The 23,897-nt window shown below is 38.0% G+C and overlaps 1 protein-coding gene across 1 annotated transcript in view; it reads right to left on the reverse strand.

Annotated features, from left to right (window-relative positions):
* The window catches only part of LOC309552619 (dynein axonemal heavy chain 3-like), a 1,537,563-nt gene that overhangs the window by 698,162 nt on the left and 815,504 nt on the right, over nt 1-23,897 (reverse strand). The window contains exons 27-28 of the mRNA XM_082253560.1: nt 5,716-5,829; nt 648-797 (exon numbers count right to left, since the gene is read on the reverse strand). Coding sequence (XP_082109686.1) covers nt 648-797; nt 5,716-5,829 — 264 coding nt within the window. The remainder of the gene's footprint in view (nt 1-647; nt 798-5,715; nt 5,830-23,897) is intronic.

The raw sequence follows: 23,897 nt of genomic DNA on the forward strand, positions 1-23,897 counted from the left end.
TTATACTAAATGGTTGCAAAGGTAATGAGCTAGGCTGGTGTACCCTCTGTTCCTTATCTTTTACAGGCTGGTAAGTGTGCTGGGAAATCGTATGTTTGTTTGTTTGTACTGTGCAATACTCCTCCATGTGCACCTTACTTTAAAAGCTAGTTAATAATTTGGGTGGTTGCCATTCTTGTATAGCTTTTACTTGCTGGATTTTGCGTAGGGATACATTGGATGCCTTTAGCAGCCATTGTGCTCTTGCTGAGCTTCTAATGTGTCTCTGTATCTTTAATGATGAATATGCCCCTTCCAGAGATACCTGCCCTCAATTTATTGATTGCAATACAGTAAATGTTCCAACCTGGAAACTCTCAAATATACTGTAAGCATTGAACTTTACAGGGGAGCCTTGGTGAGGTAATGCAGCTTCCATACATATTTGCAAATGTGTGCAACTAAAACCTCTGTTTTCATGTAAATTGTTAGGCAACAACATTTTGTTTTTTTGAAGGATAGCTGGTAAGTACGCTAGTAAAAAAGCTAGTTATAAATTGGGCTGGTTGCCATTCTTCCATATGATTAAAGTATTTCAACAATATAAAAAAAAAAAAAAAAAACATTCTTTCAAAGAATATGAGAGAAAGCCAATTTTCATTCTTTACCTTTACTATCTGGAAAAACATTTTTCGGTCTTGACTGTTGACAAGCCTGTCGCAAAACACTCTGTAGACCTCGTGAATCCAAAGTCTCATTAATTTCTGTGCTCCTGAAGAGCTCTGGTCTACTTGAGTTGGTTTAAAGAGTATAATTCCCTAGGAAGATAAGTGGCATTAAGCAACTTTAGGATATTATCAAATTATTGATGAAAACCAAAAATAATCTAGTACAATTTTTAATAAACAAAGCTTTGGGTATCTGTTACCTACTTGGTACCTTATTAAACATAAACAAAATATATCGTTAAAGGAGAAGTACAGCCAAAGCTTGTTTGCTTCTCCTATGGATCACAGAAGTGCAGTTCATTTTGCACTCTTGTGATCCTTTTTCAGCAGAGAGCAGTCTGAAGTCTACATCACAGAGTCATTTATATTGGCCAGGCAATGCACTGACACCTTTGCTGACATTGTGCAATGTGCTGGGTGTTCCAGTGTGACCCTGTGCCTTTAAGGAGGGGTGGGCTCCCTGCAGTCACCTGTCCTCCATCTATCCATCAGAATACATGTGCTCCCACTGTGGAGACTCTTTAAAGGTACAGTTAGGGTCTGCAGATATCAGGGTGCCTTGCGGGGGCCTTCAGCTTATGCATGTATTTGCAAATGTGTGCGACTAAATCCTTGTTTTTACTGTTAGACAGGTTTATTCGGTTGGTCGCTGGCCGGGTTGGTAAGTAGTGACTGGAAACCCCCTGGCTTCTTTGACTGGCGTACCACTAAATATGGTCTTGGGGCACAGGGATTCCAGGATGACAGGCAATTTTAAACAAAGAGGAGAGGGTGGTGGCTGACATCTGTTACCCATCAGTCGATAATCTGTCATTTAACAAAAAAAAGTGAAAGGAGCAGATTGTATAGGCTATCAGCATGTTTTTTTCTTCCAGTGAATCAGTAGGCATCATTCCTCATAATTTATGAGCATCTACATTGCTAGACCATGTGACTAATAATAGATAAAAATCATGGGACATTTTTTGTGTATTTTTAATGAAGGACTTGTTAACAAAGGTGTGTTTAGTTACTATTTACATTTTTTGTAAATAATAGAGGTTCTATGTACCCATTTCTCAATTACATAGGTGGGTGGTATCTGTGGGCCCTTTTTTGATAAGACTCCTAGCCTTACACTCCCACTACCATTAGGCTATGGTTGTGGGGGAAGAGGCCCTTGTCCTCATTACCATGGGGACAAGTTTCTTTTCCAAGGTGCTTTCCCCTGGCAAGGAACCCTCCCAAGGCTAGTGGACTGGTTTGACTAAGAAGGGAGGCACTATGTCCTGTCTTTCATGGCCATGAGGGTTGGGTATGTATTTTAGTGGGGATTTTTGTTTGCTTTTTGTGTTGAGGTACACACAAATCCATACTATTAGAAATACTCAAAGGAACTGGTATTAATTTTGGGGAGAACCCATGATTTTTTGTTTTCTTTTTCAGTATGCATTCAGTATGCAGTATTTCAGTATTTTCCGTGATTCAGTATGCATTTTTAGGGGGAACCCGTGCATTTTGTTTATTTTATTTATTTACTTGTTTTTTTTATCATAGGTCATAGGTCACATTTGTCATAGGATGTACTATAGCAAAAGTGACATTTTAGAAAAATAACATTTATCAGTCATTTGCACTTCTCTGCTGGCTTTTTTAAAATACAATTTATGTTATTCTGTAGTACATTTTATATATCGTACAGATGTGCCACTTCACAGGCAGGTTTATGACATCCCCTAAGCATATTATTACATTTTTTAAACATTGCTTCACTTTAAGCATTGCTGCTCCTGACAAACTGTATTTTTAAAAATTGTTTTCATTGATAATTGTCCTCCAGGGCAGTGCTGTGTCCCCCGTGTCATTTGTTTGACATTCCCTTTACTATAACCCTTGAAAAGGACCAGAAGTTTTTTTAAGATATGGCTCCCATTGATTTCAATAGGGTTTGGATTCCCACTCAGAACTTCAGCACAGTTTGATGAACCTCCCACGAACCAACACAGTTACATTCAGTGCATCCCTATATACCACTCAGCTAGAATATACTGTATGCAGTGTGGTTGCTTGCTTAAAGGTAAACATATATATGTCTGCATGTGGAGCTGCCAGTCTTGTTTGCTTCCTTCCTAGCCAACAAGTAAATGGTTGCTGAACATATGCCCTCTCATGGGATGCAAGGGAAGAAACTGATAGTATCCTAATACTCCAGAGTGTTCTGGAATATTTACCACTGAGACACCCTGGAAGTGACCCACCACCCTCTCAGCTGTATGCTGTATACAGTGGAGTTGTCAAGGCAGTTTATCACATGAGAGTAACATCTAGTGGTGGTGGTTTTGGTACTACAACTTGCTAATAGATAGATATCTCTGAGCATCTCCTTAAGTGGATGCGGGTCTACAAATAGGATCATGTGATTTGTGAATATACCTTTGTAAAACTCTGCATAACAAGGGTTACACCTTATGCAAAAGGGACTTGTAATGGAACCTCGAAAGTGGTGAATATCTCTGTAAAAATGCTGTATCTCATTAATTTTAGGTAGTTTCAATAAATATGATTTTTTTTGTAAATTCTATTGGTTTTAACAAGTAATCATACAAAAAAACAGTGCAATGCTTGCCTGTGCAGATGAAGGACCTTCTGGCCCATTGTACAAAGGTCAGAAAGAAAAACAATTACATAAAAAATAAATAATAAAAACAAATACTATCATGCAACAAGAACCCAGAGTGAGGGGATAAATCTCTTATAATGCAAGGCTCAAACAATCCTCAGTTGAGTAATAGGAGGATATGGGACCATTTGGTAACCAATAAGTTACATGGTCAACAAGTTTTTTTTGTTTTTTGTTTTGGATTATGTAGTATATGATTACACACCCCCTTTATGTTTATAGGTGGGACTTTTTTTGTTGTACAGTATATCAGAACTTCTGAGGTTTTTTCTTTCCCTTTTTTCTTTTTTCTTCATTAGAGTTCCACACGTACATATACCTTTAAGTAGAAATATTATCCACCGTTGCAGGGGTCATCTAACCAACAAGACGATGCCTTCTGCAACTTGCGTGGAAATCCCCTATTAGCATATGTAGCTTGATATAGGGGCAGGTTGAAATTTACTAAACGCTTCCAGAATTTCAACATGAGGGGAGAGGTTTGTTTCAAGTAAATTATAATTGCCTAATGAGTGTTAAAATAACAAAAGACTCAGAAGAGTTTGCTCAGCTACTGTTTTGGCAAATGGTGCAACTAGACCCAGTACACAATACTACAGTTTAAAAGGTATTGTGATCTGCATTGTAGTGAAAATAATTTGCAGTACAGCTTGCCAATACAAACTATAGAAGGGCAAGACCACAAAATGTGAAGAAATTCAGCAGACTTGTGTGAGCAGTGCCAACAGGCTGGAGAAATTAAGAAACTCACCTTATTAAACCTATATGGGGTATCGTAGGGCCGGTGCAGGATTTTAAATTGGATTACCTTATCCCTAACTGACACTAAATGAGGAATGGGGAAATACCAAACCTCTGACCAATCTTCATCATCAAGCCCAGGGATATTCGATCTACATTTCTGTTGTAAGGAAGATAACTCAGGACCGGACGCCACTAAAAGATATCGATACAGCTCAGGTTTCTCGAGATCAGGGGCATGAAGGATATCCTCTAACTCTGAATAAGAATGAGATACATGTTGACCTGAAAACTGAAGGCTTAGGAAAACTGAAGATATCAGTAGTAATAGTGCGAAGGAAATCAAATTTAGTACTAAGAATGTGGAAGGGAAGCAGACAATTATTTCCAACAATGTGTTTCAATGTTTTATTTTATATTTAGCCCAGGCCTGGGGAGCAGGAATAGCATTAAAATGTGGAAGGGAGGGATTCAACCACAAGGGGGTATAAAGGGATAAAGTAGTAGGGGAGACTCCAAATGAAGACCAGTTTTCCAGGTTTGCAGGGGGTTAAGCATAGAGTGGGTGAGGTTATGAGGAGATTTCAGACCTCTTAACAAAAAAAACGGGAGGGCCTCTAGAAGTTGTAAGATTGCCGCTTTCAGGAAAACAGGAGAGTTAGTCAAGCCAGGTTGTAAACACAATTAAGCGATAACTAACTGGGATGCTAGATAGTTCTTAAAACAATCTTGAATAGCCAGTCCCCCCCTATTAAGCAAGCTAGTAAGAGTGGCAAGTTTAAACCTGGGGATTTGGGAACCCCAGAGGAAGGATAGAAACAGTCAATTTAACTCAGTGAAAAAAAGTTTAAGGAGCCATTGTGGGAAAGAGAAAAAGAGAAAAGAGATAACTAAATCTGAGGAGGATTTTCACTTTGAGGAGATGGATATGACCAAGAAGGAAGAGGGGTAGGTTGCTCCATGCCTTCAGTTTAAGATATCATGTCTATATCATGTCTAATAAGACTGATGTCAGTGGACAGGGAGTCAATCTTAGTGGTCAACGCTTCTTCTCAGGAGGTTATGGCCACTAGGAGATCGGCTACAGAAGGTCGGGCTTCCTCCATGGCTGGAGGAGATATCTGTGTGCTCGCTGACTCTGCAGTGTGAGTTGATGGCATGGGTAAGATGGCTGCTGAAGTAGAGGTGGGAGAAGAGGCAGATGAAGGCCAGCCATTTTTCGGCTTACCAGGAAACATGTCGAGAGGGGACGGGACGAGACACACACACACACCAGGTTGGCTGCAAGGCAAGGTCTGCAGGTGGAAAAGAAGCAAAACTGCTGTCGCAGAATACTAAAAAGGATAAGACAGGAGCTAAGATCAGCTGCAGCACGTTTACATCTGCCCCCCCCCTCCCCCAATAAATATCAATTTTTAACAGTATGTTTACATGTCTGATGACTCTGGTACAATTAAAGTCCCAATTTCCGGTTATGTTTTTTTCTGTACCAAATGCCCAGGATGTTGGGATTTATACAATCCTCACAGATGTAATACATGGGTTTCTGAAGTAAAATAAATAACAAATGCAGTCATTTAAGATCAGATAATTGATGCCTTTTGTTACCTGTATGACCCGAGAGAAATCCCTTAAACTGAATATATAGTGTGACTTTGAAGGCATGGGCAGAAAGGAAGCCAAGACTTGTCTGTAGAGATCCATTGTGGCCCACACAAATATCTGGCAAATAAATGAAAAGAACAAAAGAATGAATAGCTTTGCCTTTAAAAGAAGACGTATATCTGTCAATATAAAAACAGTTGAAAATGTGCCATTTCACAGATGGGCAAATAACAAAATTTAGAGGATCACAGTTGGTTGAACAAAATTAAACAACACAGATGATATCATAGAATCAAGTATTTCAACGTCCACTAAATCAGTTTTCCATTTAGGAGGTTAAGTGTACCTTTTTATATTTTCTTAAACACTGAGCTTTAAAAATATAATTTCTATAGGCTAAATATGAACACACTGCCTCCTTAATGTGTGGTGTCCTTCACTCGCCAAGGAGAGTGAGAGAAATTTCAAAGGGAAATCTCCAGCAGCTTTTAATGTTTGCCCTTTGATAGTGCGCCTTTTATAGTCCCTGCAAAGTATCAATTTGACTAGCTTTCTTTTGATATTTGATGACCCTGATGCAAAAAGCATAATATGAAACAAATGATAAAGAGAAACAACAATCTACCTACACAGTGATTTTCTTTAAGCACCAGGTTTTGTATGAACATTTTACTTACTTGCATTTATTTTCAGCTGAGGTAACCTCAAGGTAATTGTATTCTGCTGGATGCTAAAACATTGAGGCATTTGATTGCCTCTGTCATCGTTGCTGTATTGTACTACACAAAGCCAAACCCAGATGCATGCCTGAATATATAATATGAATAGCTATAGTTTACAATTTCTCAAAGAGGTGTTGTAACAAGCCCATTCTGCTTATTTTCTGAATATACACAAAGCTACAAAACAAAACGCTTCTTACAAAATAGATAATAGAAAGTACTTAACTAAAAGAGTCCATTAAGATTTTTTGATAAAAAAACAAAAAACAAAAAAAACATTTTGGTATTTCTGGAGTTATAAACGTAGCCTGTGGACTATGAACAAAGGGAAACATGGCCACTTTACAAAACATTCAGGCTTACCTAATAAGGACTTATATGTGTTTGGTTGGTATAGGTTAGTGACCTTTGCAAATCATCATTGCTATTTGCAGGTCTTTATTTAAAAAAAAAAACTAGATAAAGATTAAAATCATTGTTAAGAATTTAATGTGATATAAGAATAAATAAATAGATAAATAGCCTATCATATTTTTTTTTTTTTTTTTTAAGCATTAGCAGTGAATACAATCTAGCAGTCTGCGGTGGATGCAATCAAAATTAAAAAAAAAAAAAAAGATCACAATTCAATTTCCTGTTCTGCATCCCCAATGAATTTATCTTACCCTCTAGTTACCACAATAATTAGTGGAAAATCTGTATACCTTTCCATGCCCTCCTCCCTGCCACCTGATACTCTAGGCTCTTTTCTTTGTTTTCCTACCACCCCATTAATTCTTTCAACCCCTTCAGCCCATCCAAGGAGCTCTCCACCCTTCCAGTAATCCTATAGCCTCTCACCTGGCCCAACTGTCCAATATTTTTCTCTTTCTAGTTACTTCAACACATTTCCATCATGCATTTACCTGGCTATTTGACACCCAGGGGTTTATTATTGATTTGCTAATGGCAAATAGAGTGTTTACTTTGCAAGGAAATGTTCCATTAGCTCAGTGAATAACGTGGAAATTCACTTTGCAAAAAAAAAACCCAATCACATGCAAGGAAAATTAGGCAATAATTTTTTTGCCTGTACATAATAGAGTGATGGGATTTAGCTGGGCTTTACCTTATTATTGAAAATGATTGTAAAGTCTCGTTTTTGTTTTTTGTTTTTTTAAATGACACACATGTTATACTTACCTGCTCTGTGCAGTTAGTTTTGCACAGAGCAGCCTGGATCTTCCTCTTCTTGGGTCCCTCGTTGCTGCTCCTAGCCCCTTCCTCCTATCGAGTGCCCCCACAGCAAGGGTGCTATGGGGGCACCCGAGCCAAGCTGTAGCTCCATGTGCCCATTCAGACATGGAGCTGCCACTCGGCTAGCCCCCTCTCTCTCCTGATTGGCTTACTGATTTTGACTGACAGCCGCGGTAGCCAATGGTGCTGCGGCTGTGCCTCAGTCAATCAGGAGGGAAAGTCCAAGATGGCCAAGGGACTCGTAGACATCGCTGGACAGAGAGGGGGCACAGGTAAGTGTTGGAGAGTGCTGGGGAGGCTGCTACACTAAGAGCATTTTTATCTTAATGCATAAAATGCATTAGGATAAAAAACCTTCTGACTTTACAACTCCTTTAACCACTTCTGGACAGCAAGATTTTCCCCCTTAATGACCAGGCCATTTTTTGCGATTCGGCGCTGCGTCACTTTATCGGACAATCATGCGATGCTGTACTCAAATAAAATTGATGTCCCTTTTTTTGTACAAATAAAGCATTCTTTTGATGGTATTTGATCACCTCTGTGATTTTTATTTTTTGCGCTATAAACCAAAAAATAGCGATAATTCCGAAAAAAAAAAAAAAAAACAATGTTTTTCACTTTCTGCCATAGAACATTCCCAAAAAAAATTTAAAATCAAATTTTTTCATCATTTTAGGCCAATTATGTATTCTGCTACATATTTTTGGTAAAAAAAATCCCAATAAGCGTATTTTGATTGGTTTGTGCAAAAGTTATCGCGTGTACAAACTAGGGTAAAGATTTATGTCAGTTTTTAAGGTTAAGGAAAAATCCCCTGGCAAAGTAAACACCCTATTTGCTATTAGTAAATCAACCTTTGTCTTTGAGCTATGCCTTCACACATCCATGTGTAATTTCTGCCCTAGTGTCTATAAGATCATAGTTAAATTTTTTAACTAAAGTCTGTGGTGCACTATGACAACGTTATTTTAGGGCATTTGCATTTCACCCATAGGGACTGTTTACACCAGAATATGCAATGTACCATGCATCATGACACGTTACATAGTTTGTGAGGTTGAAAATAGACATCAGTCCATCCAGTTCAGCCTATGATTTGTGTGTGTGTGTGTGTGTGTGTGTTTGCTGTTAACCATACATTGTATACCCCTGTATGTTGTGGTCTTTAAGGTGCCCATCTAATAGTTTTTTGAAACTATCAATGCTATGCTCCCTGCTGATACTACTGCTTGTGGAAGAGAAATTCCACATCCTTACTGCTCTGACAGTAAAGAACCCTTTACGTATTTTAAGGTTAAACCATTTTTCCTCTAGTTTTAGTGAGTGTCTTATTGTATTCCCTTTCTCTGAAAAGTTTGTTCCTTATGCTAGGGTCATCACCAGTACAGTATTTGTACATTGATATCATATCCCCTCTCAAGCATCTATTCTCCAGAGAGAATAAGTTCAATGCTTGTAGTCTTACCTCATAGCTGATGTCCTCCATTCCCCTAATTATTTTTGGTGCCCTTCTCTGGACTCTCTCCAGTTCCAGCACATCCTTTTTGAGGACCGGTGCCCAGAACTGGAAGGAATACTCCAGATGTGGCCGGACCAGAGTCTTGTACAGTGGGAGAATAATCTCTTTATTTCTGGAGTGAATCCCCTTTTTTATACATGCCAGTATTTCGTTGGCTTGGCTTTCAGCGGCTTGGCATTACATGCCACTGCCGAGTCTGTTGTCCACTAGTACCCCCAGGTCCTTTTCCATCTTAGATTCACCCAGAGGTCCCCCCCCCTATTGAGTAGCCTGCTTTCGTGTTTCTGATGCCCAAGTGCATTAATTTACATTTTTCAACATTAAACCTCATCTGCCATGTAGTTGCCCACTCCATTATTTTGTTCATGTCTGCTTGTAAGGTTTCCACATCCTGCATGGAAGATATTGGCCTGCCTAGTTTAGTATCATCTGCAAATACCGAGATTGTGCTAAATATCCTCTCCTCTAGATCGTTTATGAATAAATTAAACAGGATTGGTCCCAGGACAGAGCCTTGGGGGACCCCACTTTCTACCCCCCACCCAATCCGAGTACTCCCCATTTATCACCACCCTCTGGACTCTCTCCTGGAGCCAGTTCTCTATCCAGGTACTCACCCTATGGTCCATACCTACGTACCTTAGTTTGTACAGTAAGCTTTTGTGGGGAACTGTGTCAAATGCCTTTGCAAAGTCCAGATACACCACATCCACAGGCCTTCCTTTATCTAGATGGAAACTCACTTCATCGTAGAAGGTTAATAGATTGGTCTGGTAAGAACGATTATTGATGAATCCATGCTGATTACTACTAATAATACCGTTTTCATTACTAAAGTCATGTATATAGTCTCTTAACGTTCCCCTCCAAAATCTTGCCGACTACTGATGTTAGGCTGACAGGTCTATAGTTACCCGGGACATATCTCGGCCCTTTTTTAAATGTTAGAATGCATGTTGCCAAAATTTAGAGTAACACACTGTAAATGTGCCGTGTGGTGCTTTAGAATTCAAAGTTAATGGCACCCTAATGCACCGTGTAATACCCCAGCCTTACAGTGCACAACAACACACAAATACATGTTCTCTGTACGTTGTGTTGCATACCTATACTCTGAGTCACCATATCCTGTAAAAGTCCGCACAGAGGTATCTGTAAAGGTAGAAGGTACATTTGTAATTAAATTATCTCTGTCTTCCACATGGGTGTGAACTTACCATCTTCGAGGAAGATTTTTGGGAAATGCAGAGCAGTCCAAATCTCATCAGGAGACACACCAGTCCATTGCAAGTGCACCTTCTCACAAGATTTTGGCTGCTCTGTATTCCCTAGGATGTTGCTGGAAGATGTATAATGCCAATATATAATTACTGTATAAGTAAAAATCTTAGAGCTATTGATTTTTATAATGAGAGGGGGCCTGGCCATTATGAGTGCCTATAAGTCATAATAGTCTGACAATAGAACCCTCCTATACATGACATACATCTTGTGGGAACAATTCCTGTAACTAGACTATACCTGTAAGCCTTTCTTCCAACTGTGCATGCCATTGCTGAAAATAATATATGACAAATATATGGGTCTTATATGCTGTCTTACTAAATAAGAAAAAAATTGTTACCCATGGTAGCCAGTCAGATTTTGTATTTTTACTTGGGGAAAGTGAAGGCTGAATGTGCCATCTATGATTTACTATACTTTATATAACAAGTGTTACTAAATGAGCCTGTTGATGTCTTTCCTTTAAAATAATTTTCTTTGCCAGCAAAATTTCTTTGGTCTCTCTCTTTTGTTTAAATTACTGTGAAATGTGCCAGATTGAGCAATGTATTTAGATAAAAGCACCAGCTAGGAGCTAGGCGTAGCCTTTTCATGGTAAAAGTCACATTGTGAAAATTAGACTTCTGGTTTGCTTGTCAGCTAATAAACAATGCTCTAAATGCCTCTTTGAAAGGAACATTATATGTGACACTTAGATTTCAAACTGCATATTTTTTAAAGCTGGATTCATCACACATTTACAATGCGATGCAGCATAGAGTCATTCTGGATGCCTTTCAAATAATAAACATGCAGCCAAGAAATTAACAATATTGTTAAAAACAATGCTATAAAAAAAAAACAGTTAAATGACAATTAGATGTTGGCACTTAATTAATAAGCAATGCACAATTTGCATAAATCATTGTTTATTGTACTTTCTTCCTTTTATTTGTGTGTGTGTAAATGTAATTGACAAACCATTACATTTTATATTCGAAAAATATTATTTACTGTTTGAATATACAATGTAGATCTTTGGGTCAATTCCAACATTTTGGTCACTGAGTTTGAAAAGCTAATGTAAATGTACAGATTGACCTTCATTAATACTAAACGATGGAAAAGACAAAGGGGACTTTATAGGTGTTGAAACTCCCCCGCCAGGTGCTACTAAATCACAACTGTATATATAAAAATATTATTTTATTGGATATAGATTAAAAAAGCACATTAAATCACATTGGATAGAACATATCACCCATCACACAGCCCCCCTGACATAAAGGGGAACTTGGGGGTACCACCCCAATAACCATCAGCCGAGGCAGGGAGGAGTCCCGACCCCTACGTCATTGGCTATATCTCGCTCTTATATTCTATGTTATGTCTCCATTGATTGGAGCTTTTTTATTCTATATCCAAATAAATGATATTTTTATATATACAGTTGTGATTTATTAGAACCTGGCGGGGAAGTTTCAACACCTGTAAAGTCCTGTTTGTCTTTTCCATTGTTTTCTGATATATATCTTGGGATGTGGTGTTAATAGGATTGGCCCTGGCACTTCACACTGGGAAATTTCAGTAAGGATGAGTTTGCTTCACAGAATTATGTGTTTTAATAAGAATAGAGTAGCATGCTTTTACATTTTTCAGGGTAGTCTCTGGATCAACTGAGGTTTTAGGAGTGGGTGCCACAAATGTTTTTATGACATTCAAGGAGCCATCTCTTTTTATTCCCAACGATGCATCTACCAATAGTATATTTGATAGGGATGAGCATATTGATCTATTAAATGAAAGAAGTTGACCAGTGTATATAAGAAGTGAGCTCAATAGTCCATATAAAAGGCCCATTGTAATGCTGGGAATGACATCTTGTGCATTCCCTCTTGCTGTCTTGCAGACTTACTGGTCTCCTTTATGCCTTTTCCATCTCCTACATTAAAGGCAAAGAAGGGTCACATGTTTGTCTACATTTGCTTCTTAAAAAGCTAAACAGATCACAAAGAAACTGAATCCGTACATGTATTCTTTTCTCAAATTGATGATCAGTTTCCCTCAGTAAACACAGGTTTGTGCTCAGAGACATCAATGTTTCCTTTTACACATTTGTAACTCTTTTTTTATGTATTATCTTTTTTAAATTAATACACTGTTATTTATTTTTCCGCATATTTAACGTTTTACAAATGATTAATAGAACACAGTTCAATCAGAAAAGGAGTACATCAGAATATCAAAACATAACAACATATTGAATAGTATACAGGTGCATCTCAAAAAAATTTGAATATCATCAAAAAGTTGATTTATTTCAGTATTTCAATTCAAAAAGTGAAACTCATATTATGTAAATTCATTACACACAGAGTGATATATTTCAATGATTTATGTCTTTTCATTTTGAGGATTATGGCTTTAAGCTAGTGAAAACCCAAAATTCAGTATCTCAGAAAATCAGAATATTGTAAAAAAAAGTTCAATATTGTAGACTCATTGTGTCACACTCAAATCTAAGCTAATTAACTCAAAACACCTGTAAAAGTGTCCTGAGCCTTTGAAAGGTCTCTCGGTCTGGTTCAGTAGTTTACAAAATCATAGAGAAGACTGCTGACTTGACAGTTGTCCAGAAAACAGTCATTGACACCCTCCCCAAGGAGGGTAAGTCACAAAAGTTCATTGCTAAGGAAGCTGGCTGTTCACAGAGTGCTGTATCCAAGCATATTAATGGAAAGTTGAGTGAAAGGAAAAAGTGTGGTAGAAAAAGGTGCACAAGCAACAGGTCATTCAAGAATTTGGGGGAGATTCACAAGAAGTGGACTACAGCTGGTGTCAGTATTTCAAGAGCCACCAAACACAGACATATCCAGGACATGGCCTAAAACTGTCGCATTCCTTGTGTCATGCCACTCCTGAACCAGAGACAATGTCAAAAGAGTCTTACCGGGGCTAAGGAGAAAAAGGACTGGACTGTTGCTCAGTTGTCCAAAGTCATATTTTCAGATGAAAGTAAATTTAGCATTTCATTTGGAAATCAAGGTCCCAGTGTCTGAAGGAAAAGTGGAGAGGCACAGAATCCAAGTTGCATGAGGTCCAGTGTGAAGTTTTCACAGTCAGTGATGATTTGGGGAGCCATGTCATCTGCTGGCATTGGTTCACTGTGTTTTATCAGGTCCAAAGTCATCGCAGCCTCTACCAGGAAATTCTAGAGCACTTCATGCTTCTCTCTGTTGACCAGCTTTATGGAGATGCTGATTTCATTTTCCAGCAGGACTTGGCACTTGCCCACACTGCCAAAAGTACCAATACCTGGTTTAATGAATATGGTATCACTGTGCTTAATTGGCCAGAAAACTTGCCTGACCTAAACCCCATAGAGAATCTGTGGAGTATTGTCAAGAGGAAGATGAGAGACACCAGACCCAATAATACAGATGAGCTAAAGGCTGTTATCAAAGCAACATTGGCTTCCATAACATCTCAGCAGTGCTACAGGCTGATCGCATCCATGCTGCGCCGCATTGATTCAGTAATTCATGCTAAAGGAGCAGCGGCCAAGTACTGAGTGCATACTATACTGTACATGGACATACCTTTCAGTAAGCCAACATTTCTGCATTAAAAATCCATTTTTTTTATTGGTCTTATGTGATATTCTAATTTTCTGAATTTGGGGTTTTCATTAGCTGTAAGCCATAATCATGAAAATTAAAAGAGAGAAATGCTTGAAATAAATCACTCTGTGTGTAATGAATCTGTTTTTGAATTGAATTAATAAAAATATAGAAATCGTCGCAACTGTACTAAAAAGTGTGTGTCCTAAAATGACACCTGCATCACCAATTATATAAAGTACATAAAAAATACAAATACAAGATACAAAAAGTGCACAGTGCTAAATGATTACTGACTTCAATATAAAACAAACTTCTATGCATGTGATCATATCAGATAGTGATTAAATATGCATTTTTAAAAATAAGTTGTGCAAAATTGTGCTTCACTGTAAATACATTTAAATAAATAAATAAATAAATAAATATAAATACATGTAAATAAATATACTGATCTGTGCAAAAATATATTAGGTGCTAATTTGTGTAGTATCACAATAAATTATCATCAACTTCCTGACAAAATCAAAACAAGGAAAAAACTTTTTCTTATAAGTATAAAGTCAATTAATAGTGATTCATAAAAGTCCCAAGACAAAGTCCAATGAAGTGCAACAAATAGGAATGTGCAAAAAGTGCAAACAGTGCTGGCTTTTCGAAAATAAGTAGCAAAATGTGCTGACTCTTCAAAGGGGATTGTGCTGACTCTTCAGAGGTAATGTGCGTAGTGAGGCACCCTTTGTGCTGCTCTTTCCGGTCACTCCCTAAAACGACTCACCGGCTGGAATGGCTGGTAAAGGTATAAACCAGCAATAGCGCTGTTTATCAATGTGTAGGTTTGATCTCCCCCTTCACTTAGTCCTCCTCAGACAGACAGCCATATGTAAGTATTATACATAAGATGTATTATATATATAGGAGAAATGATAAATTGACATAGTGAGATTCTGTATGTTAAAAAATGATTTTATTTAATACGAATCTCACTCACATTTCATAAGTGTCCTCCTGACACTAAGGATTAGGGCAGAGTTGTAATGTTCAAAACATCGTTAGGCAATACTGTGTTTGTAAAACTTCCATCTCTGGCTACAGTGTATCCTGCCGTGAGACCAAGACTGACATGCTCAGTATATTCCAACTTCCTCGTCTAGTGACATCTTCACGGAGCACAATTTAGAGTGAAGCACAATTTTGCACAACTTATTTTAAAAAAATGCATGTTTGATCATGACCTGATATGATCACATGCATAGAAGTTTGTTTATATTGAAGTCACTAATCATTTAGCTTTTTGTATCTTGTATTTTTTATGTACTTTATATAATTGGTGATGCACGTGTCACTTTAGGACACACACTTTTTAGTACAGTTGCGCTGATTTCTATATTTTTATTCATTGTATCGTTGCATTTTCTTGCAGTCAATTGGCAGCAATTGTAAATCTTTTTTACTCTTTAGATAGCCCTAGATTTCCCTGGCGCTTATAATAATGTCACTAGTAATAGTGCGGTTATGCAAAGCCACAAATCTGTACAAATTTTCAAAGTGTGTGTGGACACTGTTTTTTATTTATTATCTTTATTGTTATTCTCAGTTTTCACATTGCAGCAATGGTGCTTAGAGATTCGCTGATACAAGTTAATGGTTTAACCAGTTCTGGACCAGAAAGTTTTACCCAATTAATGACCAAGCCACTTTTTGCGATACTACACTGCGTTACTTTTACTGACAATTTTGTGGTCGTGCGGTGATGTACCCAAATAAGATTGATGTCCTTTTTTTTTCCCCACAAATAGGGCTTTCTTTTGGTGGTATTTGATCACCTGTGCCATTTTTGTTTTTTTGCGCTATAAACAAAAAAAGACAGACAATTCTGAAAAAAAAAAAAAATATATATATATATATATATATATATATATATATATATATATATATATATATATATATATATTTTTTTTTTTTTTTACTTTCTGCTATAAAACATTCCAAATAAAAAAAATGGCAATAATTGTGGGGGATGAGCTGATGGAGAAAATGGAAGTACAGTTGTTAGGTGTGGGTAATATAGGCTTCTCTGAAGAGGAGGGTTTACAGGGATTGTCTAAAAGCTACGAAGAGAGCCATTAGGTTGGTATTTTGAGACTAGGCTAGTGATTTAGCTGGGGGCCAAACTGTGGATGGCTTTGTAAGATGTTGTTAGTATTTTGAATTTAATTAGTTGGGTGAGCAGAAGCCAGTGGAGGACTTGACAGAAAGGAGTAGAGGACACTGAGCGATTGGTAAGGTGGATGAGTCTGGCAGCAGCATTCATGATGGATTGAAGGAGGGGGGAGCCTGTGTAGAGGTAAGCCAATGAGAAAGGAAAAGCCGTAGTCAAGGCGCAAGATGACCAGGGAGGGAACTAGGAGCTTTGTTGTGTCATTGGTTAGAAAGGGGCGTATTTTGGAGATGTTGCGGAGATTGAGACGGCAAGATTTGGACAGTGATTGGATGTGGAGCTTGAGGGAGAGTTCAGAGTCCACGACAACACCTAGGACCTTGGCATGCTAGGGTGGGCTGATTGTGCCATCGATATTGACAGAGAGATCGGGTGAAGGGGCACATGGTGGAGGAAAAATTATAAGTTTGGTTTTGGATAGATTGAGTTTGAGGAAGTGGTGTGACATCCAGACTGATATGTCTGAAAGTAAATTAGGGATACGTGAGGAGACTGAGGGAGTGAGCTGAGGGGTGGAATATATCACTTCTTTTCATTTTATCTGGCTCTGAATGAGCAAATCATTCTCTCTCACACAAAAAACGCATTTTACCAAATGTCAGAGTATAGATTTGTTTGACCAGAATTTGGTCAAAGTAAACATTTTAAATTATAGGGAAGGAATATGAAAATCAGGAAACTGTCCCTGAACATGAAAAATCACCTACCACATTGTTTTCTGTTGAAATAAGCAGCCATAACAAGGTAACCTATATATTGTTTTTTTAAGGGCAAACAAGGCTTTCTGTTTACGATATTGTCTTACAAAAATGTTTTTTTTTTTCACGAACCTTAAACAATAAAATGCAACAAAACTAAAACACACTTTTTCATTTTTCACTAACCACTGTTGTACATTTTATAATTTGTCCTGTAAAATGACACTAAAATTATTATTCTGGTGAAAAGGATTGCAAATAAGTTTACAAATTAAATAACGTCTTTTTTTTTTTTTTTTTTTTAATTTTGTAGTGTTTTTAATAGTTGAATGGAGAAGGAGAATAAGGAGTTTATTAGGGCTGATTAGATTAAATTAAGGGTTAAAGCAGCATTAACCACTTCTGGAGCGTCTCCCTGCAATGTACCACTATACGCACAGTGGTATTCTGGTACATCATTGCCTGTTACTGGGTTTAGAGAGTGTGCATGCGCGCCCCTCCCTACGATGCTCTATGTGATTATACACAGTGAGAGTTTATCAGCAGGTCTCGCTCAATGATTCATGGCCAGGACCTGCTGATGGGCTGTGTCCAATCACAGCCCAGAGCCCCGTGTTGGCAATCAACACAGGGCTCTGTACAGAGGGAACAATCTCTCTGCTTCTTCTCCCTGAAAGTACTGTACATATTTATTTATTCTTGATGTAATGTTATCAGCACAGACAGGCTTTATAAATTCTGGTCTTTGAACAAATGTAGAGAAGAGAAGACTGCAGATAAACAGGTACAACTTATGTAGGAGGATTTGTTTAATCTCTGTGTATCACCTGAGGCCAGTCACATTACTTAGTATATGTGAGGGTTTAAAATGTCTTTAACTTAAAGTCTTTGTGGTAAAATGTTTATTTAGTTTAAAAATTGTCTGTTAGAATGGAATTCAAAATGTTTGTAGACCGGATGTTTGATGATGGGACTGAAGACAGAACTAGATTTAGCAATAGCAGCTCAATACTGTTCACTTTGACCCACTTCCTTCCTAGGCCAGTTTTCAGCTTTCAGTGCTCTTACAATTTGAATGACAATTATGTGGTCATGCAACACTATACCCAAATGAAATTTTTATTATTTGTTTCACAAAAATAGAACTTTCTTTTGGTGGTTTAATGAAATACAAATGAAAAAAGACCGAACATTTTGAAAATAAAAATGTGTTTTTCTTTGTTTCTGTTATACAATTTTGCAAATAAGTAATTTCTCTACATAAATTTTGACCAAAATATATACTGCTACATATCTTTACTAATAATAACCCAAATCAGGGTATAGTATTTGGTCTGTGTAAAAGTTATTGAGTCTAGAAGCTATGGTACCAATCATTGAAAATTGATCACACCTGATGTACTGATGGCCTGTCTATTTTCTTGAGGCACTAACATGTCAAGACAGTACAAATACCCCCAAATTACCCCTAAGTAGATAGTCCAGGGTATATCGTAAGAAGCATGTGAGTTTTTTGAAGTTGTAATTTTTTACCCCTTATTCTTCGGAAAATTAAGAAATTATTATTATTTTTTTTCCACAAAAATGTCATATTAACCAGTTCTGGACTGGAAGGATTTGCCCCTTTTAATGACCAGGCCATTTTTTGCGATTTGGCACTGCGTTACTTTAAATTACTTTAATATGTCTTTCCATATGTGCATAAAAACGAACATTCCAAACGTCCTTTCAACAAAAGGACAAAGCAATATTAAATAATAAAAAATTATACAATATCCAAATAATTATCTGTTTACTTAGTATTCATAATCTCTTTATGCCAATGTATATCCATTTATCTTAATTGATCGCTGTTGTCCTGGTGTGCCCCAACCCCTTGCTCCATTGCAATCATAGATTTATTACCTCATCATACTATGTGCATCCCTCTATATCCTCTTGGTTATCTCCTTATATTCAACCATTGGTTAATGTTGATTGACACCAATTATCCCAAATTTTATTATATTTCGCTGAGCATCCTCTATGCATATACAATACTTTTTCAAATGGTAAAATCTGATTTACCGCTCTTATCCAGTTCTTAACAGCAAGGGGCTTCACTTGAATCCACTTAACTGTGATTGTTTTCCTTGCCATAAAACAGCGTTTCTCTAAGCATTATCTTGTGATATCTAGACCCTGTTATTTCATCTAATATACCCAGCAAACAGGTTTCTGGGGTCAAAGGTACAGGCATATTCAGGACAGAGGATAATATTTGAATTATTTCCTGCCAGAATCTTGATATCACTGGACAAAACCACATAATATGTATAAAATCTGCCCGCTTAGCACTGCATCTCAAGCATTTAGGAGATGCAATGCTGTGCATTGCATAAAGTCTACTTGGAGAGAGATATGATTGATGTAGCATATATAATTGTATTAACCTATTGTTTGCTGCTGGCGATACATATAAATGGGATGAGCAAGCTTCTTCCCAATCTTCGTCAGTTAAATTGGGGATTATTTCCTGCCATTTTGTTCTTATTGCCAAGGGATTCATTCCTGAATTAACCCTGGTTAAATGTGCATATATTTTAGAGATTAATCCTTTAGGGCCCTGGGACCTAAGAATACCAATCATTGGATATCTAGAGATCCCAGGTCCTAAAACTCCAAATTGCGCTTGTAACGCATGTCGCAATTGTAAGTATCTATATAATGAGGTATGTGGTATATCATATTTCATTTGTATATCTGAAAAAGAGTACATATGTGTTATATCATATACGTCTGCAAGGACTGATATCCCTTTTTGTTCCCAGAACTGATACTCTACTAATTGTTTCAGTTGATTAAACATTGGGTTTCGCCATAGTTGGAGATCCATATTTATTTGTGTGTTTCCCTCTATACGTTTTGCCTCTCTCCATGTTGTACAAGCTAATGTTAACATTGGTATTTGCTTATATTTTAATTTATTCAAAGGTGCTTCTAGGGCTATAAGTAAATTATCGATTTGTAAAACATGAACCAGGTGTGATTCTACCATCTGTGGTGTTACTGGTACTATCCATCCTGTAAGATGTTTAAGTTGTCCAGAGACAGGGCTGCTGTTAGAAATGATGGGGCCCCATACAGCCTACCTGATGGGGCCCCCTTCAACCCCATCCCTGGCCCCGCCTCAAAACAAAATGCAGGTTTGTCACCGTTTACATATATGTGCGGGATCAATGTGCATGTTTGCAATTACACATGAGCAAGGGGGAATGGGGGGCTTTAAAAAGGTTTTACATTTTATTTTATTATTTATGTTACTTTGTGCAAAGTTGCTGGGGCTATCATGATGCAGGGATGACCAAGATATCACCCTTCCAATCCAGGGACGTGCCGGTGTTCTTTCAGAATACCGCTAACTATCAGATTCTGCTACCGGAAGTGACATACGGACTAGAACAACTTACTGCACATGCGGCATGCGTTCCAACATGGCTGCTATGCGTACCAATAGCTTTCCTAATGTGACAGAACACGAAGCAGCAGCGGACATCTTCTTACACCCACGCAAGTCTTCAATTTTACATTTATTTTAGCAGTAAACTGACCTTGTAGAATAAATCACAGTGTTACATTCGAATTATTATTGTATTCTAGTAAATATAGCGAGAAACCTGCGGCCAGAAGGTGGTGACGGCCATCTTGGTACACCCCTGGTACACTGATTATATAGTGAAATAGACTGTTCCACTCGGTTGCGGTGAAATAGTCTATTTCAGTATATATGGTGACTTTACTGATAAAATAAATGTAAAATTGAAGACTTACATGGGTGTAAGAAGATGTCCACTGCTGCTTTGTGTTCTGTCACATTAGGAAACCTATTGGAACGCATAGTGGCCATGTTGGAACACATGGTGCATGCACAGTAAGTTGTAAGTCTGTACGTCACTTCTGCTAGCAGAATCTGATAGGTAGCGCTATTCTGACAGAACACTGATACATCGATGGGCAGAAAGAGGTTAAAGGGGAGTGGTTTGACTGCACATGTTTACTGTCCCCCAAACACAAGTTTAAAGTAGCATCTCACTGGGTCCTATGATCACCAGCATGAAAATCACACAGGCTACAGGTGCCCTGTCACAGTGTCACATGGATGCTGGGGTTGCTGACTTTAAGCTATGGCTGTAGTGAGTGTTACTGCATAACAAAGTCAGCAGCCATATGACACTGTGACAGGGCACCTGCTGACTGTGTGGTTTTCATGCTGGTGATCATAGGACACACATCCTCTGTTCTTCACTCACTGTGTCCAATGCAGCCACGCTGTCCTCCTACTGCTCTCTGTCAGCTGCTGAGTTGTCTGCCTCCTTACATGATCACAGTCGGCACCTGAGTAAGGGGAGGCGGGGCTGAGCAGAGAATTATTGTATCCCTCCGCCAGGCAAGGCAGTGGACAGCAGCTGCCAGGACTATATGGCAGCAAATCAATATGGAACTACATCCCATGTATACATGCGCCCCTGAAAATGAAAAAAAAAAGTCCCGCCACTGCACTCACCTCCTGGGCCCTTCTGTTGACATTATAGGGCCCAGGAAAATGTAATTACACCCCCAAGAAAGTACAAATTAGGAAAAAGTTTAGAAAAAACAATTTTTTTTAATATGCAGGAATTTACCGTGATGCTGCCCGGGCCCCTTGTAGAGCTGATGGAGTCCGGGCCCGGTACAACAGGGCTGGTTGTACTGCCCTATCAGCGGCCCTGTCCAGCGAGATAGTATCTGTATATATTAGGAAGTGCCATACCTGCTTCTGTTTTAGCTCTCTGAAGTGTGGTTAACTTTATTCTATTTCTACCCTTTCCACAAATAAATGTGGTAAATAGGGCATCTATTTTTTAAAAAATAGTTTTAGGGACTATAACCGACATATGTGAAAAAATGTATAAACATTTCGGTAATAGGACCATCTTGATTAAATTTATTCTTCCTGCAACTGAAAGTGGTTATTTAGCCCAAGTAGCAAGATTAGTTTTAATTGTTGTCATGAGTGGATTAAGGTTAGCCTGTAAAGCTGCTTGTGGTAATCTTGTAATATTTATTCCCAGGTATTTGAAAGAGGTCACTACCTTTAATAAACTTGAATCCTTGCTTAGTGTGAGTAGTTGTGGTTGCAATGGCATAAGGGAGGATTTTTGCCAATTCATTTTAAGGCCTGAATAAGAACCAAATAGTTCTATTATATGCATAGCTGCTTCCAATGATCCATGTACATCATTTAAATATAAAGCAAGATCATCAGCATACAGTCTCACTATATCTATCCTTTCTGCCAATGTAATTCCCCTGTACAGAAGGGGTTTGCCGAAGTCGAAGTGCCAAAGATTCAATAGCTACTGAAAATAAGAGTGGTGATAGAGGGCATTGGTTAAAATGGCCTTGGTTAAAAAGCCATTTACCAACAGCTGAGAAGTTGAATTTAGATACATTATTTCCACCCAAGTACAGAATTTCTCCCCAAATCCAAATGCCCTAAGCACTGCCTGCAAAAAGGGCCATTCAATAGAATCAAAAGCCTTTGCTGTATCAAGAGAAGCCAAGACACTTGAGTCTGATAGTTGATCTCTAAGCTGAGCTATAAGTTGTGTTCTTCGAAGATTTATAGATGTGGATTTTCCTGGCATAAATCCAGTTTGATCTGGATGTACAATATTAAGTATTACATTGTTTAATCTATGGGCCAAAATTTTTGCAAGAATTTTGTAGTCTGTATTTAATAATGATATGGGTCGGTATGAAGCACAATCTGTTAAGTTTTTATCTGGTTTTGGAATTAGTACTACTGTAGCTAAATACATGGATTCAGGAAGTCTTTTTACCCTGAAATCTGCATCAAATACTTGAACTAGCACTGGGGCAAGAATATCCACGTATTTACTATATACTTTTAACAGAAGTCCGTCTGGTCCTGAAGCCTTTCCTATTGCAAAACTTATTGCTCTTCTTACTTCTTCCTCACTTGGATTTTCCTCTAATAATTTAACCTGCTCGGTCGTTAAGGCTGGAAAGTGTATTTGACTCAGATAAGTTGAAATTTCATCTGCATTATAGGTAAGAGAGGTGGCATACATATCAGTATAAAACGTGTGAAAGCATGACATAATACCAGCCACATCCTTTACGCATTCCCCGTCAGGGCGCTGTATATTAGTTATAACTAAACTTGTACTGTGTTGCTTAGCCATATGTGCTAAAAGACGACTTGAAGTATTCCCTTGTTCAAAGTACTTCTGTTGATATTCAAATTGTTTGTATTTAGCTATTGCTGCTATATGTGCAGTATATTTTCTTACTGTCATTTCCCATTTTTCTCTATTTATTTCAGTTGGTGTTTTCAAAAACGCAGCTTCTGTATCTCTACATTGCTCTTCTAGATCTTCCGTTTCCTGCCTGGTGGCTCTTTTAATATATGATATTGTTGATCTAAGTGCCCCCCGTAGATATAATTTCAAGGTATCCCAAAAGATCAAATCTCTTTGGGATCCATGTGTTTCTAAAAATATCTGCAATTGTTCAGGTATACGATCGTGCGTTCCAATCTGTGATAACCAATATGGCTGAAATTTCCAGTTTTGCTTCATTCCCTCAATTCCTATTGCTATATTTACCAGAAGTGGTGAGTGATCAGACACTCCTCTAATCAAATATTCAACAGAGACAACCCTAGAAATAATTTTATCATTTCCCAGCGCCAGATCTATTCTTGACAGACATCCCCTTCCTGGGATGGCCCAGGAATAAGCCCTGGTCCCAGGATTAAGCATTCGCCGGCACTGCGTTACTTTAACTGACAATTTTGCGGTCATGCAATGCGGTACAGAAATAAAATTAATGTTTTTTTCCCACAAATAGAGCTTTCTT

The sequence above is a fragment of the Pelophylax lessonae genome (genome assembly GCF_965119305.1).
Source record: "Pelophylax lessonae genome assembly, chromosome: 4".
NCBI lineage: Eukaryota > Metazoa > Chordata > Amphibia > Anura > Ranidae > Pelophylax > Pelophylax lessonae.